This window comes from Rhea americana, unplaced genomic scaffold, assembly GCF_003343005.1.
Source record: "Rhea americana isolate MKP2758 unplaced genomic scaffold, rheAme1 scaffold_78, whole genome shotgun sequence".
NCBI classification, from domain to species: Eukaryota; Metazoa; Chordata; class Aves; order Rheiformes; family Rheidae; genus Rhea; species Rhea americana.
In genome coordinates this window covers 3,702,082-3,715,431 of record NW_028186956.1, presented here as the reverse complement: position 1 = coordinate 3,715,431, position 13,350 = coordinate 3,702,082, and the positions used below count along the sequence as shown (strand labels likewise).

At 42.2% G+C, this 13,350-nt stretch overlaps 1 protein-coding gene across 1 annotated transcript in view; it reads left to right on the top strand.

Annotated features, from left to right (window-relative positions):
• The first annotated feature begins 5,648 nt into the window (after positions 1–5,648).
• Positions 5,649–13,350, top strand: part of VAPA (VAMP associated protein A) — a 37,349-nt gene continuing 29,647 nt past the window's right edge. Inside the window, exon 1 of the mRNA XM_085322516.1 lies at positions 5,649–5,754. Within this exon, the coding sequence (XP_085178642.1) occupies positions 5,649–5,754 (106 nt within the window). The remainder of the gene's footprint in view (positions 5,755–13,350) is intronic.

The following is a 13,350-nucleotide window of genomic DNA, read 5'->3' as shown; positions in this document are numbered from 1 at the left end:
GTCATTAAGTTATCACTGGCAACAAGCAAGTCTTTCAGACACCTTACCTCATCTCACTACAAATCACACACCAGAGAAAAATGCATATCACTGCAGAAAATTGCATTCTTGCTTGTCTTAYAGACATAGTTTAAAAAATTACAAGGCCTGAAGCATCTATCAGATTAGAAAGTGAACCATYGTCTAAGAAACCCGTTTCATATCACAGCAGTGACAGAAGATGAGGATGTCTGGGAGCTGCGGGTTTCGAAGCTCTGAGAAAGTGGTTACTTAGCAATTTAGCATGATGACTCAGACCACATCTCTGGTAGCACAGGAGCACCGACAGTTGTTGAGGCTGCCTTCTGACGGGTCTACTTTTGAAGATCGCTTGCTTTTTTTTGGTGAAATGGTGCCTGCATTCCCATGAGAGATCCCCGTTCCCTGAGACATTCAAGGAAAAATGTTGTTCTCCATGCCATTTTCAATCAGCATTGGAAATGTTCCTTCCACTTAGCAGGTGCTGCAAGGCATAACTAAATCCTCAATGTTAGATAATCCCAAAGTATATTTTAAACCAGCCAGATACAGGCAAGAAAACAGAATTCAGGAATTTCTGTCATTCTTTCAGTATCTTCAGGTCATGCTGGAAATCAAAACACCGTGTTTCAAGCTAAGTAATCTATTTGATTTTATACATAACCATGACACAGAAAATGAGTGATCAGAGGATGCAAAATTTACTTCTCACATTTTCTAGTCATCTGCAGAACCATTACTGTAATGTCACAGAGTGTCCTTTACCTACCTGTTCTGTACTCGGAGCTAGTTCATGAAGAATGAGATTTTGATTGATGATAGATGGTAAATTGCCACCCTTCTCCCACCAGGGTAGTTGCTTCCAATTTATGTATCCATCCTCTCTTAAACTGTCATCCTTCTATGAATCCATTGAATGAGAGCAATTTTGAGTTAGGCTTTGAGGCCTTGAGGACTGAGGTTGCCTGTGTGTATGTTGAATTAGGACACTGCCAGGGGGCAGCTCTACCACTTCAGAACTGGCCTTTGTATTTGCTCATGTAAGAGTAGGTTTCATGGCGCTTACATGCATCTCTAAATTTTTTGTGAGGCAATTGCAAATATTTCCTTATGATGTCCTGTACTATCTGCTAATACACAATGATGGAAAGTGTTGCATTTTATTAGCTACTGAAATCACATGAAGGCAAAGAAGACAGTGAAAACTGAAAGTATGCAAAATCCTATGGTGTTTAAGCTCACCTTGAGTATGCTCTGCTGTTCTGCTACTTTCTCAGGAGTCAGTTATCTAAGTAGTGAGATATGGGTATATGCCATTATTCCATCAAGTGAATTACTTCTGCTTGGGCTTAAGAATAAATGCATCTATGTTACTCAGACTGAGACAGAACTGAAATCTGATCGCTTATATTGTGGCCAGAAACCCATCATCCATGTTCAGTCTTTCATAATGATTCAGATTATGTTACTGAAACATGTTAAAACTGAGTCAATGACCCATATAAGTCATTCAGAAACTTCTATCCTGTTCTCTAAGAGACAGAAAACAAGATTTAAAAGCTTATTTCACTTTTGAATGAATTTCAAAAGGAAAAGAATTGTGAGGAAGTATCATGCATGGTGTCACTGGAATACGCAAGCATTCCCAAACTCATGAGTTATAGGTTTTAAGGAAAAGCCTCATTAAATAATTCTCAGATTTAAAAAAGTAACTTAGTAAAAGTGTAATGATGCAATTCCTCTTTTTTCTGAAGATATTCAGATTAAGCCTCCTAAAATTTGCTGAAGATTATATGCCAGACTTGGCTTGGAAAGTGAAAATTGACCAAAGAATGATCTTTTTGGCTTAGGCATCTCTAAAACTGAATGTCCAGCATTTTAAGTTGCTTAAAAGTTTCATTACTGATGTGTAAGCCAAAATCCAGTTCAACTCATTCTGTCTGAATTGTATCATCTCTGAATAGCTAGCAAAGAGCAAAAAGCAGTAATTTATTTTTTGCCTCTCATGTTAGTGAAACTGAATTCACCTAGGGAATAGTTCCTGGATAAGAAAGCACAGAGTTTTTACTAAGCTTCTTTGAAAAGCTGGCCTTTTTTTTTTTTTTTTTTCTGTTATAGTAATGAAGTGATATGGAATTCTTTCTCTTTGACTATATGTGTAAGAGAATTTTCAGCCGTGAAAGCAAAACACATTTAAATCTTCAGGGTTGAATGCTCCCAAGAGTATTAAAAAAATTGGCAGGGATACTCTGTGAACCATCCATATTCATTCAGAACAAATACTGGTGCGCAAGGGAAATTTCAGATGACTCATAAAAAGTGAATGTGGTATGCTGTAAAGAATAAATGTGACAGGCTTGGGTAGTTAGAAGCATGACATGAACCCTGGGCAAAATAATATGAAGACAGATATGGGAAGGAAATAGAAATTAATTCATAGATAATAGCATATGCAATGTTAAGCAATACATTTTTTGTGGAAAATAGGTGGGTTCAAACAGTAAAATGAGATGAGATTAAAATGCAATTGCTTCAGGTAGATATATTGACTTAATACACATGGATTACTTTAAGTCATTTGATATAGCCCTGCATGACAGTCGTATGAAAAACAGTACTATACAAAACCAATTTACCTGTATCAAGTGCTCTGAGAACTGGCTAGTAGGTACATCAGCATGTGTCTACTCTGTTCTGTTGGGGTTATTCAAGGGCTTCAAAAGGACATATGCAGTTCAGTATCTCTATCAATGATCTGGAAGAAAAGATAAAATCTTTACTGGTAACTTTGCAAATGACACAAAACTTGCTGGAGAAAAAAAGTAAAGAAGTAAAAAAAAATTGCTAAAAGATATTTAACATCATCCTCCAGGTCTCAAGCCAATATTCCATTATTTAAAAATAGGATGTGTTTTAATGCGGAAGACAGATCATCCCCCATCAGTCTACGGTGGGACTTGGACCTCTCTAAAGTCTCTGGCACTGGCCCCATGAGAGGAAGGGTGGTGGATGAATAGACCCTTCYGGTCAATAGCTCCCAGGTTCCTAATTTCTAATTGCCTTACACAGTGAAGGAAAAAAAAAATTACCAGGCAGAGGAAAAAAAGCGTATCCCAGGTTTGTGGTGGCTGACTTGGGCTTTTTATTGAATTGGTCTCTGTCATACTAGGGACAACACTTTCCTCCATAATGGTTCTGCTGAAAGGGAGAAAGAGCATCTGCCTCACATGGAGGTGAAGCGACAGGAGGAGGAGCTTGCAGGTCTGTGTGTCTAAAAGTCAGAGGGGAGGAAGGGGCAGGACTGGTGTGGACTAGGAAGGAAGGAATAGGAGAAAAGCAAAATAGGACAGAAATAGGTCTGAGGAGATGGAGTGGGAGCAGAAGTGTCTCAATCCACTATAATGTGTTTCCATCTGAATAGCAGAATTTAAGCCAGGAAACTTGTGGAACAAAGTAGTGATTGCAAGGCTAAAGTCTGTATTAAAAGGCATGCTCACAAAACATTTACAAGCATTTGACTTCAGGAATTTAACAGTGAAACCTTTATTTATGTATTTCTCTCCAGCAGGTATGTAGGCACAGGACCAAAGGAGCCAGTGGCACGCTCCCCTAACTTCCCCTGCTTAGTGTTGAGGGAGGAACGTGGTGAATATTCATTGTTGTAGATGGTGAACAGAGCATACGTTTGCTGTGCCTGTAGCACAGGTAGGATTTGCTGAGGAGCAGAAGAGAATGGGTTGCTTGCAGGGAAAGGAGAGTGTCCAGGCATAACACTGCATGGCATAACAGACCTTTGGGTGATGGGTGCAGGTGGGCTGGGAGTGGAAAGGTCCTGCATAGGGAGATCCTATGGCAGAGCATCCTTTCCTACATGGGGTGGTCTGCAGACCTTTTTTACTCCTTGCTATTTCAAAATGATGTCCTGAGAGACACAGCGAGATTTTGCCAGTATTCCAACTCCTCTCTGCAAAGTGATCATACCTGTTTTTAGATGACCCACTGAAGCACCAGAATGAAGTCTGAAAGACAAGTCCCTGTTTGTGCACAATGTATCAATTGCATAATGCAGCCCAGCAGGTTCTCATGGGTATCGTTTGTACAATTAAACTATAAATAATTCAGTACTTGGCAGTTAAAGCGTCCATCGATAATTTTATGCAGACTTTTTTCTTTTTGTTTTCCCTTAAATACAAAGAAACTAAATATTTCATATATGATGTCTCAGGTAAAATGTTCAAACTTATTTGCACACTTAGAACATTCTTGCAACAAACTGGAATTGGGAGATGAGTATGGAAACCTTGTGTCTTTTCTCCTAGATATAATGAGTTATTCTACAGCAAAGATCTTTCATTTGTCCGTTATCTGTATATTAGTAACCTTAGCTTGCAGGTGTTAGAAGAGCCTGCAGTGCTCTGTTTCCTACCACAACACAAGGGTTACAGAGGAGGAATTGCCAGGAGATGCACACAGCCCATGAAGGCAGAACGGCTGCGGATGCCCACAGGCTGTGTTTTTGCAAATCTGCAAACACTTAAGTGTATGCATATGAGAATTCATTTGGATTTCAGTGGATCTAAAGATATTCATTTGCAGAAGCAGGGCTGTAGSTGCCATAAGTGCTTGTGATTTAACTGATCATTCAATTTTGAATAAAATCTTTATACTCTTTGATAGCAGAATACTGGGGAATGGATCTTTCTTTGGCAGTCACTATGTAACCAATTGAATTCATTGACAACTTGAATTTGCCAGTTTGCATTTCTCCTTCTTCTACTCATTTCAGACTTTCAATTGATCTGATATTTCAGCAGAGACAAATGTTTTGTTCTCATGTTCATGATGATACMTATATATTTTTAAAGTGCTGCTAATGTATCTTTTGCTGCCTCTTTCTGTATGGCCTTGCTTAACTGATGTAACATGTGGCTGCTAAAATGTTCTTCTTTGAGAACAGTTGCTAAATTTTCCCCTGAGATCTGTCTGTCTGTCTGTCTTTTGTCTGTCTTTGGTCAGCTCTACTTAGTTTTTTAAGAAAAATATAGCACTGATTCTTCAGCGTGTGTTTGCTTTCTCTTGTAAGCATTGCAGAGCTAATGTACCCTGGGAAAAGGAGCTGGATTCTTCTAATTTGCAAATGCCATTAATAGGATTGTGGACCAAATTCCATATTCAGCTCCAAATTACACACTCAATTAGGGCCTGATCCAATSCTTGTTAAAGTCAATGGAAAAATTCCTGTTGAATTTAATGGATTGTAGCTTAGACCTTAGGGAATGTACATTTCTACTGCAGATAATCAGTTTACTCTTTGAATTTATACAGTGAAAGAAACACAGGATTGGAAGGGACTCCAGAGGTCATATCTCACGGCAGGATCAGYGAAATCGGTATCTCCTGACAGATGTTTGTCTAACCTGTTCTTAAAACAAGCAGGATTGCAACCCTRGACTTCAGGAGAGCAGACTTCAGGCTCTTCAGAGACCTAATTGGTGGAGTCTCGTGGGTTAAGGCCCTAGAAGGAAGGGGGGTCCAGGAGAGCTGGCTAATATTCAAGCATCACTTCCTCCAAGCTCAAGAGCGGTGCATCCCTATGAGTAAGAAGTGCAGCAAAAGGGGAGGAGACCTGCATGGGTGAGCAAGGAGCTCTTGGCCAAAYTCAGACAGAAGAAGAAARTACACAGAATGTGGAAGAGSRGACAGGCTRCTTGGGAGAATTAYWGGAATGCAGTCAGAGTAYRTAGAGATGCKGCGAGGRAGGCWARGSCCMRKTKGRAWTSRRKYYKGSMARGGRWKKYMARGRMMAMMRGRARGGSYTYYTYMAAWWMMWYMRSMRSMARRRGRRGAMYWRGGRAAAWKKKGGSCCSSYWMYKRAWKGGGSSRGGGSCCTGGTKRCAAGGGATWCAGAGAAGGCAGAATYACTGAATRCCTTCTTTGCTTCAGTCTKCACTGCTAAGGGCAGCCCTCTTGAATCCTGCAGCTTGGACATGAGGGAGAAAGTCTGGAGAARGGAAGACTTTCCTTTGGTCGAGGAGGATAGGATTAGAGACCTTCTGGGCAGGCTAGACATCCACAGATCCATGGGCCCAGATGGGAGGCACCCACAGGTACTGAGAGAGCTGGTGGATGTTGTTGCCAGGCCGCTCTCCATCATCTTTGAAAGGTCCTAGAGAACTGGAGAAGTGCCTSAGGACTGCAAGAAAGCCAGTGTCACTCCAATCTTCAAGAAGGGCAAGAAGGAGGACCCAGGCAACTATAGGCCGGTCAGCCTTACCTCCGTCCCTGGAAAGGTGATGGAACAGCTCATTCTGGATGTCATCTCCAGACATATGGAGGAAAAGAAGGTGATCAGGAGTAACCAGCATGGATTCAGCAAGGGTAAATCCTGCTTAACCAATCTGATMGCCTTCTATGATGGAATGACTGGCTGGGTAGATGAGGGCAGAGCAGTCGRCGTTGTGTACCTTGACTTCAGCAAGGCTTTTGACACTRTCTCCCACAACGTCCTCCTACATAAGCTCMGGAAGTGTGGGTTAGATGAGTGGACAATGAGGTGGGTTGAGAACTGGCTGAAAGGCAGARCTCAGAAGGTCGTCATCAATGGCGTGGAGTCTAGTTGGAGGCCTGTGGCTAGTGGTGTCCCCCAGGGCTCAGTACTGGGTCCCATCCTGTTCAACTTCTTCATCAATGACCTGGATGAGGGGACAGAGTGCCTCCTCAGCAAGTTTGCTAATGATCCCAAGCTGGGARGAGAGRCTGATGCATCTGAGGGCTGTGCTGCCCTTCAGGGAGACCTGAACAGGCTGGAGAGTTGGGCAGAGAGGAACCTCATGACGTTCAACAAGGGCAAGTGCAGAGTCCTACACCTAGGGAAAAATAACCGTAGGCAGCAGTACGAGCTGGAGGCTGACCTTCTGGAGAGCAGCTCTGCAGAGAAGGACCTGGGAGTGCTGGTGGATGACAAGTTGACCATGAGCCAGCAATGTGCCCTTGTGGCCAAGAAGGTTAATGGTCTCCTGGAGTGCATTGGGAAGAGTGTTGCCAGCAGGTCAAGGGAGGTGATCCTGCCCCTCTACTCAGCCCTGGGGAGGCCTCATCTCGAGTACTGTGTCCAGTTCTGGGCTCCCCAGTACAAGAGAGACATGGAACTACTGCAGAGTCCAGCATGGGGCTACAAAGATGATCAGAGGGCTGGAGCACCTGCCCTACGAGGAACGGCTGCGAGAGCTGGGCCTCTTCAGCCTGGAGAAGAGAATTCTGAGGGGGGATCTTATCAATGTGTACAAGTACCTGAAGGGAGGGTGTCAAGGGGACAGGGACAAACTCTTTTCAGTTGCCCTGTGTGACAGGACAAGAGGCAATGGGCAGAAATTGAAGCACAGGAAGTTCCGCCTGAACGTGAGGGGGAATTTCTTCCCTGTGAGAGTGACGGAGCACTGGACCAAGTTGCCCGGAGAGGTTGTGGAGTCTCCTTCTCTGGAGATCTTCAAGGCCCGCCTGGATACAACCCTGTCTAACCTGCTCTAGGTGACCCTGCTTGAGCAAGGGAGGTTGGACTWGATGATCTCCAGAGGTCCCTTCCAACCTTACTGATTCTGTGATTCTGTGGTTCTATGAAAATCTCTGTTGACTGAGGCTCCATAGCCTCTCTAGGCAGTCTTCTTCAGTAATTGCMCATACTCTTTAAAGTCTTCATATCTGCTATGTCTTCTTACTCCAGTCTAAGCCCATTATGTCCCGTCCTATCCAAGGTAATTGAGAGCAGACTATTTTCTTTCTCTTTGCAATAGTTTTTCATATATTTTAAGATTATTAACATATGCATGAGTCAATCTTGTCTTCCTTAGGCTAAACAGCCTCGGTTCTTTTAATATATATTCTCATAAATCATGTTTTCTAGACCTTAGTGATTATGAGTGCTCTCCTCTGAACTCTCTTCAATTATCCCACATCTTTCTTGAATGATAGTGCCCAAACTGGATAGTGCTTCAATGCAGGTCTTACTAGCATTTACTAGAGGGAAAGCACTTCATGAGTCCTTCTGAGCGTCAGTACTATGGTTGCCTTTTGGACATCAGTATCATTTTATTCACCCATATTTACATTGTAACCCACTACAACTCAATCTAGGCATAATTTTWAAATATAATTTGAGAGCTTCATGCAAATACTCAGGAGATGCTGAGGTCAGAACTAGTACCACAAAGTTGCTGTGTGTATTAACACAGCAAAGGAAAGGTGAAATTTGACTSTCAGTTGTCAGATGAGTTCTTCAAACTGACACCTAGGAAGAGCATTATTTTGTTTGTATGAATATCAAGTTATGGAGATGCAATGAGCATAGGACAGCATAATGCTGTTTTTTGCAGAATTACTTCTCAGATTACCATTGCTATTTAAGATAGTTTTTCTCTTCTGGAGGTCTGTTTCAATGCTTATGTTTGCATGCTTACCTATGTATTCTTTATTTTCGGCTATTTTTTGTACAGTGCTAATGCATTTTTAAAGACGTAACTACAGCAAAGTACTTGTCATTGCTCTGATGGAAAGCTCTAGATACTGCAGAATCTGCTTGGTCTAATCTTGCTCATAAATTCCCTGTCTAGGTACTAGCCAGTCCTAGTGACACTCTAGCACACAATCATTTATCAGTTTATGTAGCTCCAAAGGTTATGGAGATCTTGAGCTTGAGTTTATGCTCAGATACAAATTACTTTCTAAAGTGATTTGCATCAACTACTTCACTCAGATTTGGACAAAAAACGGCATAAAGAATTATCAACATTTTCTATCTCTTAAATGCAAACCGACAAGGAAGCGCCTAACTATGTAAGTGGTAGCTGAATGCTCTGAAAACTGATACTCCTGCCATCATTGGTAATGGTAACTACGTACAAAAAGGGTCTTAATCTCAGAACATGTTGCCCTTACAAAAAAAAAGAAAAAAGACCAAATGTTTTGTGGTCAAATCACAGGTTTCTGCTGCTGCAGAGGAAAAGTAAAAGATCTTCCAGTGTGGAAGTATTTTACACTACAGCTATTTACCAGAACGCCACTACAACAATAACAGTTTTACTGATTGTTTCCCAGGATTAGTTTTCCTTCACTTGCATATTCAAAGTACACYGTGTGTTTTTTATAATAATGTCACTAAGAAGAGAAATAGACTGCAGTTGAACAAACTTGAAGATATCCAGCTAAGACCTACTGTTCCAGTCTGTGGTAACAGCTGAATAACGCTATAAATCTGTAATAGTGTGGACTTCAGTTTTACCTTTGATTTACAGCATAACAAGTGGGCCTAAATTTATATTTGGAATTCATTAGCAGCTAAGTTAATTATGACTACAGCATGCTTAATCTATGTGTATGCTACGAATAGTTTTGTATTTCAAAAGATAAATTGCAGCACCAAGAGGCCAGGTGTTTCCTTAAAGAGAAATTGAAATGTTCTTTATCTTCATACCTTTGCTGACATATTTACTGACTTAGCAATGGAGCATGCATATGATACTCCAGTAAGTGAGATCTAATTCCTATTTACATGACAAACTCACACCGCTAGTTGCTTTTTCTGACAATCTTAACAACACCAAGAAATTGCCAGGAGGGTCATGATAGTTCTTTCATTACAAGACATTTTCAAGTTCACAATTGGTAGGACTGAATAAACCACCTGAAAAATAAATGGTGAAAAACAATATTGTGAAACTGAATCAACACTCAGATACAGAGAGAGCTTGTTTAATATTTAACAGCAAACATTTTTGAAAAATGTCAAGCCATCTCCAWACTGAGATATAGTAACAATGGTACCAAACTCAAAGTGTGAAAAACATTAAGATCTACAAACACACAGGACAAATGTTAACCTGAGATTAAGCAAATGTTAGYCTTTTGCAAGCAATGAATATACTAAGGACACTTTGGGGGGTGACATAATGATCTCACTCAAATCAGTAAGAGGTTTTCCGTTGACTACAACAGAGCCAAGATTTCATTCCTGAACTTTGTTATCATGTGTTAAAAAAATGAATCAGATGTTGGAGAAGGTTACCAGGAATGGCTAATCAACAGCGCAGGCTTTGTTTAATGTAAGAAATTACTTCAGTTTGGGTGAAATAGCAGTACTGTGTACAGCATTTGATCAGAAATGATATTACATGCAACAAAATACATTAATGCATTATTAAGGTTGTAAATGTGTTTGAACAACAGCAAAGACTAAATTAAAAATATATGTTCATACATAATTGCTATTAATCCACCCACTCAGTATTAATGTACTAACTTTGCCTTTACTGTAAGACTGAATGGGCAGAACCCTATAAACATCAAGCTGCGCAGGCAAGAATTGAAACAGGCTTGAAACAGTCCRAGAAGGCTGTGAAATCTCTCTCCTTGTAGGCATACCAAGAGGACAAAAACCTGAGCAACCTGGCTTGAATTCAGTTTTGACCCTGCTTTGAGCAGGGYGTTGGACTAGAGCTCTCCTGAGCCCCCTCCAGCCTGAATGGTTCTGTGATGCTCCTTCTGCTAGCAAAAACATGCTTTAGGCCCAGGCTTACAGTCCAATCAGTTCCTCTTAATGTTGTCATGATCTAACATGCAACCATGTATATCAACATGCTTGCATGGAAAAACATGCATGAGAAAACCTGTCAGACATGCCACATTAGAGAGWCCTTAACTCCTGTTTCTCCTCAGATTTTCCTATACCTGATTTGTATAAAAAATTAGAAAACACAAGTATTTCTCTCTTCCGAATCTAGATAGAAGCAGCTACTTTTGAATTTGTGATCTTTATTGTTATTTTTACCCTGTTAAAAGGAGAAAGGATGGAACCTTTTGTAGCATTTAGTATTTTACAGCAGTTCCCCATGTCTTGATTCTTTGAAAGCCAAGTGCCAGAAGTTCTTTTCATACACAGAAACTGGCTTGGGTGGTGCTTAGTTATCATTTCTGAGCAGCATATACTGTGGCTTAACCTTCGATGGATTCATGAATAAGAAAGAACAGAAAGCAGAAGGCATAAAGTACGTCTCCTGCTTAACAGAAGAATAAAAAATATATTCTGAGAGAAAAAAACGTATCTATCCTCTACTTTATCTTCCAGATCCCAAGRGCAAGAATGCATAAACAGAGCAGAACATGGTTTTGCTAACAAAGCCCAGCAGACCATCAGACAATAACTTTAAATGTTGTACTGTAAATTAGGAATGCTATTTAAGAACTTGCTTTATGGGTATCATAAAATAAGTATATAGAAGCAAAACTAAAGCCAGAATATTTACAGACCTTTAGCAACATTTTCATGTACACACCATATAACTCCACCTATTGAAGCTAATTCCAATTAGACAAAAATACTCTGAGATACTTTTCTACAGAGCTTTTCAACGTAGTTCTTCCTCAGTCAGTGACAGTATTAAAATTCACAATGGTGTGGTAGAATGTTTCAGCCTTAGGACCAAGAAGGACTAGGTCAGAAATACTGTTGGTTCTTCCCTTGAGAAAGCTGAGGCAGGAGGACTGCTGAATCTGGTGCCTAGAAAGGGATGGCAGTGCTGAAGAACTAATCTAGGGAGACACAACAGCAGGAAACGAGGAGCAGACGCAGAGAGCTGAAATGCRGGGTGAAGGCTCTGCCAGAGCCAAGGCAGAGCTTGGACCTAACTTACTCAAAGGGCCTCTCTCTTGAAAACCTTCCTCGTGGTTGGGGCTGAGGTACGTGTATTCAGCATGGAAATGAAGCGAACCTCGACTTCTCTGTGGTGAGTCGACATCAAAGGTCATTTAAGTGATTGCTTCCAATATATTTATTTTCAGGACATATTCTTCAAACAGGTTATTTTCCTGTAGGTGTTCCTAGTATGCTTTCACCAGATTGCAAGAGTTGAAGAACAAAAGTGTTAATTTTGACTTCTCTTCCAGCACTTGTATCCCAACCTTCCTCAATTACAGACTTAATTATATATATCTTATAGCAAGATTTTTCAGTTGCTAATTTAAAATTTAGGAATCATCAGGTTTTAGATGGATTTGGCTGGCTATATAATTTCTCTTTAGTTTGTCACTGGTGTATTTGAGTATTCTAGAACTTGCTATCTGCTTGGAAATGTAGCATTAATGAAAAGGCCTACAATAAAAACACAGTGTATGTTAAAAACCAAAGAATAAGCAAATAAGAAAGGTGATGAATATACTTTATTTCTACTACTAATAAATAATGACTTCTATTTCTCATCCAGATTTTGCAAAAGACTAATGTCACTCATAATAGAGTCCCTATTAATATTCCTAAGCCTTGAGCCAAAGACAATTGCCATTTTCTAGGATAGTGTCTGGAGAACTTTCAAAGCTTGATTTTGCCTCTTTTAGAGCCACATCCCTTTACTGGAGGACTGAAAAGTCCACAGCGATCTAGGGAGGGTCCTGTCTCACAAAATGGTAGAACTGCCTTTGTGTTAGTCAACAGTGATCCTAAGGCAGATGCTGGTACTTGATGGAAGTCAGGAGTTAGCTCTAACATCTCAAACCTCACCCGTGAGAACTCTGGGCTCAAGTCACAGCTCTCACGGGGTCTGAGGATATTGCGACTGTTTGTCCAAATTGCCCTTCTTTCTTTCCCTATTGCTCCTCTGCCACACAGCCCAAAGCAAGGCAGGAGATACCCTTCCCCCCCCGCCCCGATCTTCCATGCCGTCCTCTCAGTGTTCCCGAAGGCTGCTGCCGTGGTTATAACCTGCGCTGGGTCCTTCCTCACTGCAGGCTTGGGAGCAAGGATCGTTTTCTCCTGTGCYCCTCTACCCAGGACACGGTTACTGCCGCTGTCCTCTTCCTACCGGGCACGAGAAACAACGGCTCCCAGCGCGCGGCCTGCTTGCCCCCTTCTTCAAGGGAAGAGGGCTGAAATGTTCGCCAACAGGACAGGACAGGAAAGGCAGGGGGCCGCAGACACCCCCAGCGCCCCTGCTCCAGCCGCACAGGCCCCGCGCACGCAGCCCGGAGCCCCAAGGCCGCAGCTCCCGCAGGGACCACGACTCCCAGCATGCAGCGGCGCCGCGCGGCATGCCGGGAGCGCGCAGTCCCTCCCGCGCCCTTTTAGCCGCCCTCAGTGCACCCCCCCCCCAACCCCGGCCCATACCCTGCCGCGCATGCGCGCCCCTCCCGCCCTGCTTCCCTGAAGGCGGAGGGGACCATTGGTTCTTTACGCCTCCCCCCCACACCTCTCTCGCGCGCCCCCTGCGGCGCCGGCGCGGGGGCAGCTGGGAGGGGCGGGGCCGGCGGGTGCCGCGGCGCGTGACTCGCCGGGCTCGCGGCGTCTCGCTA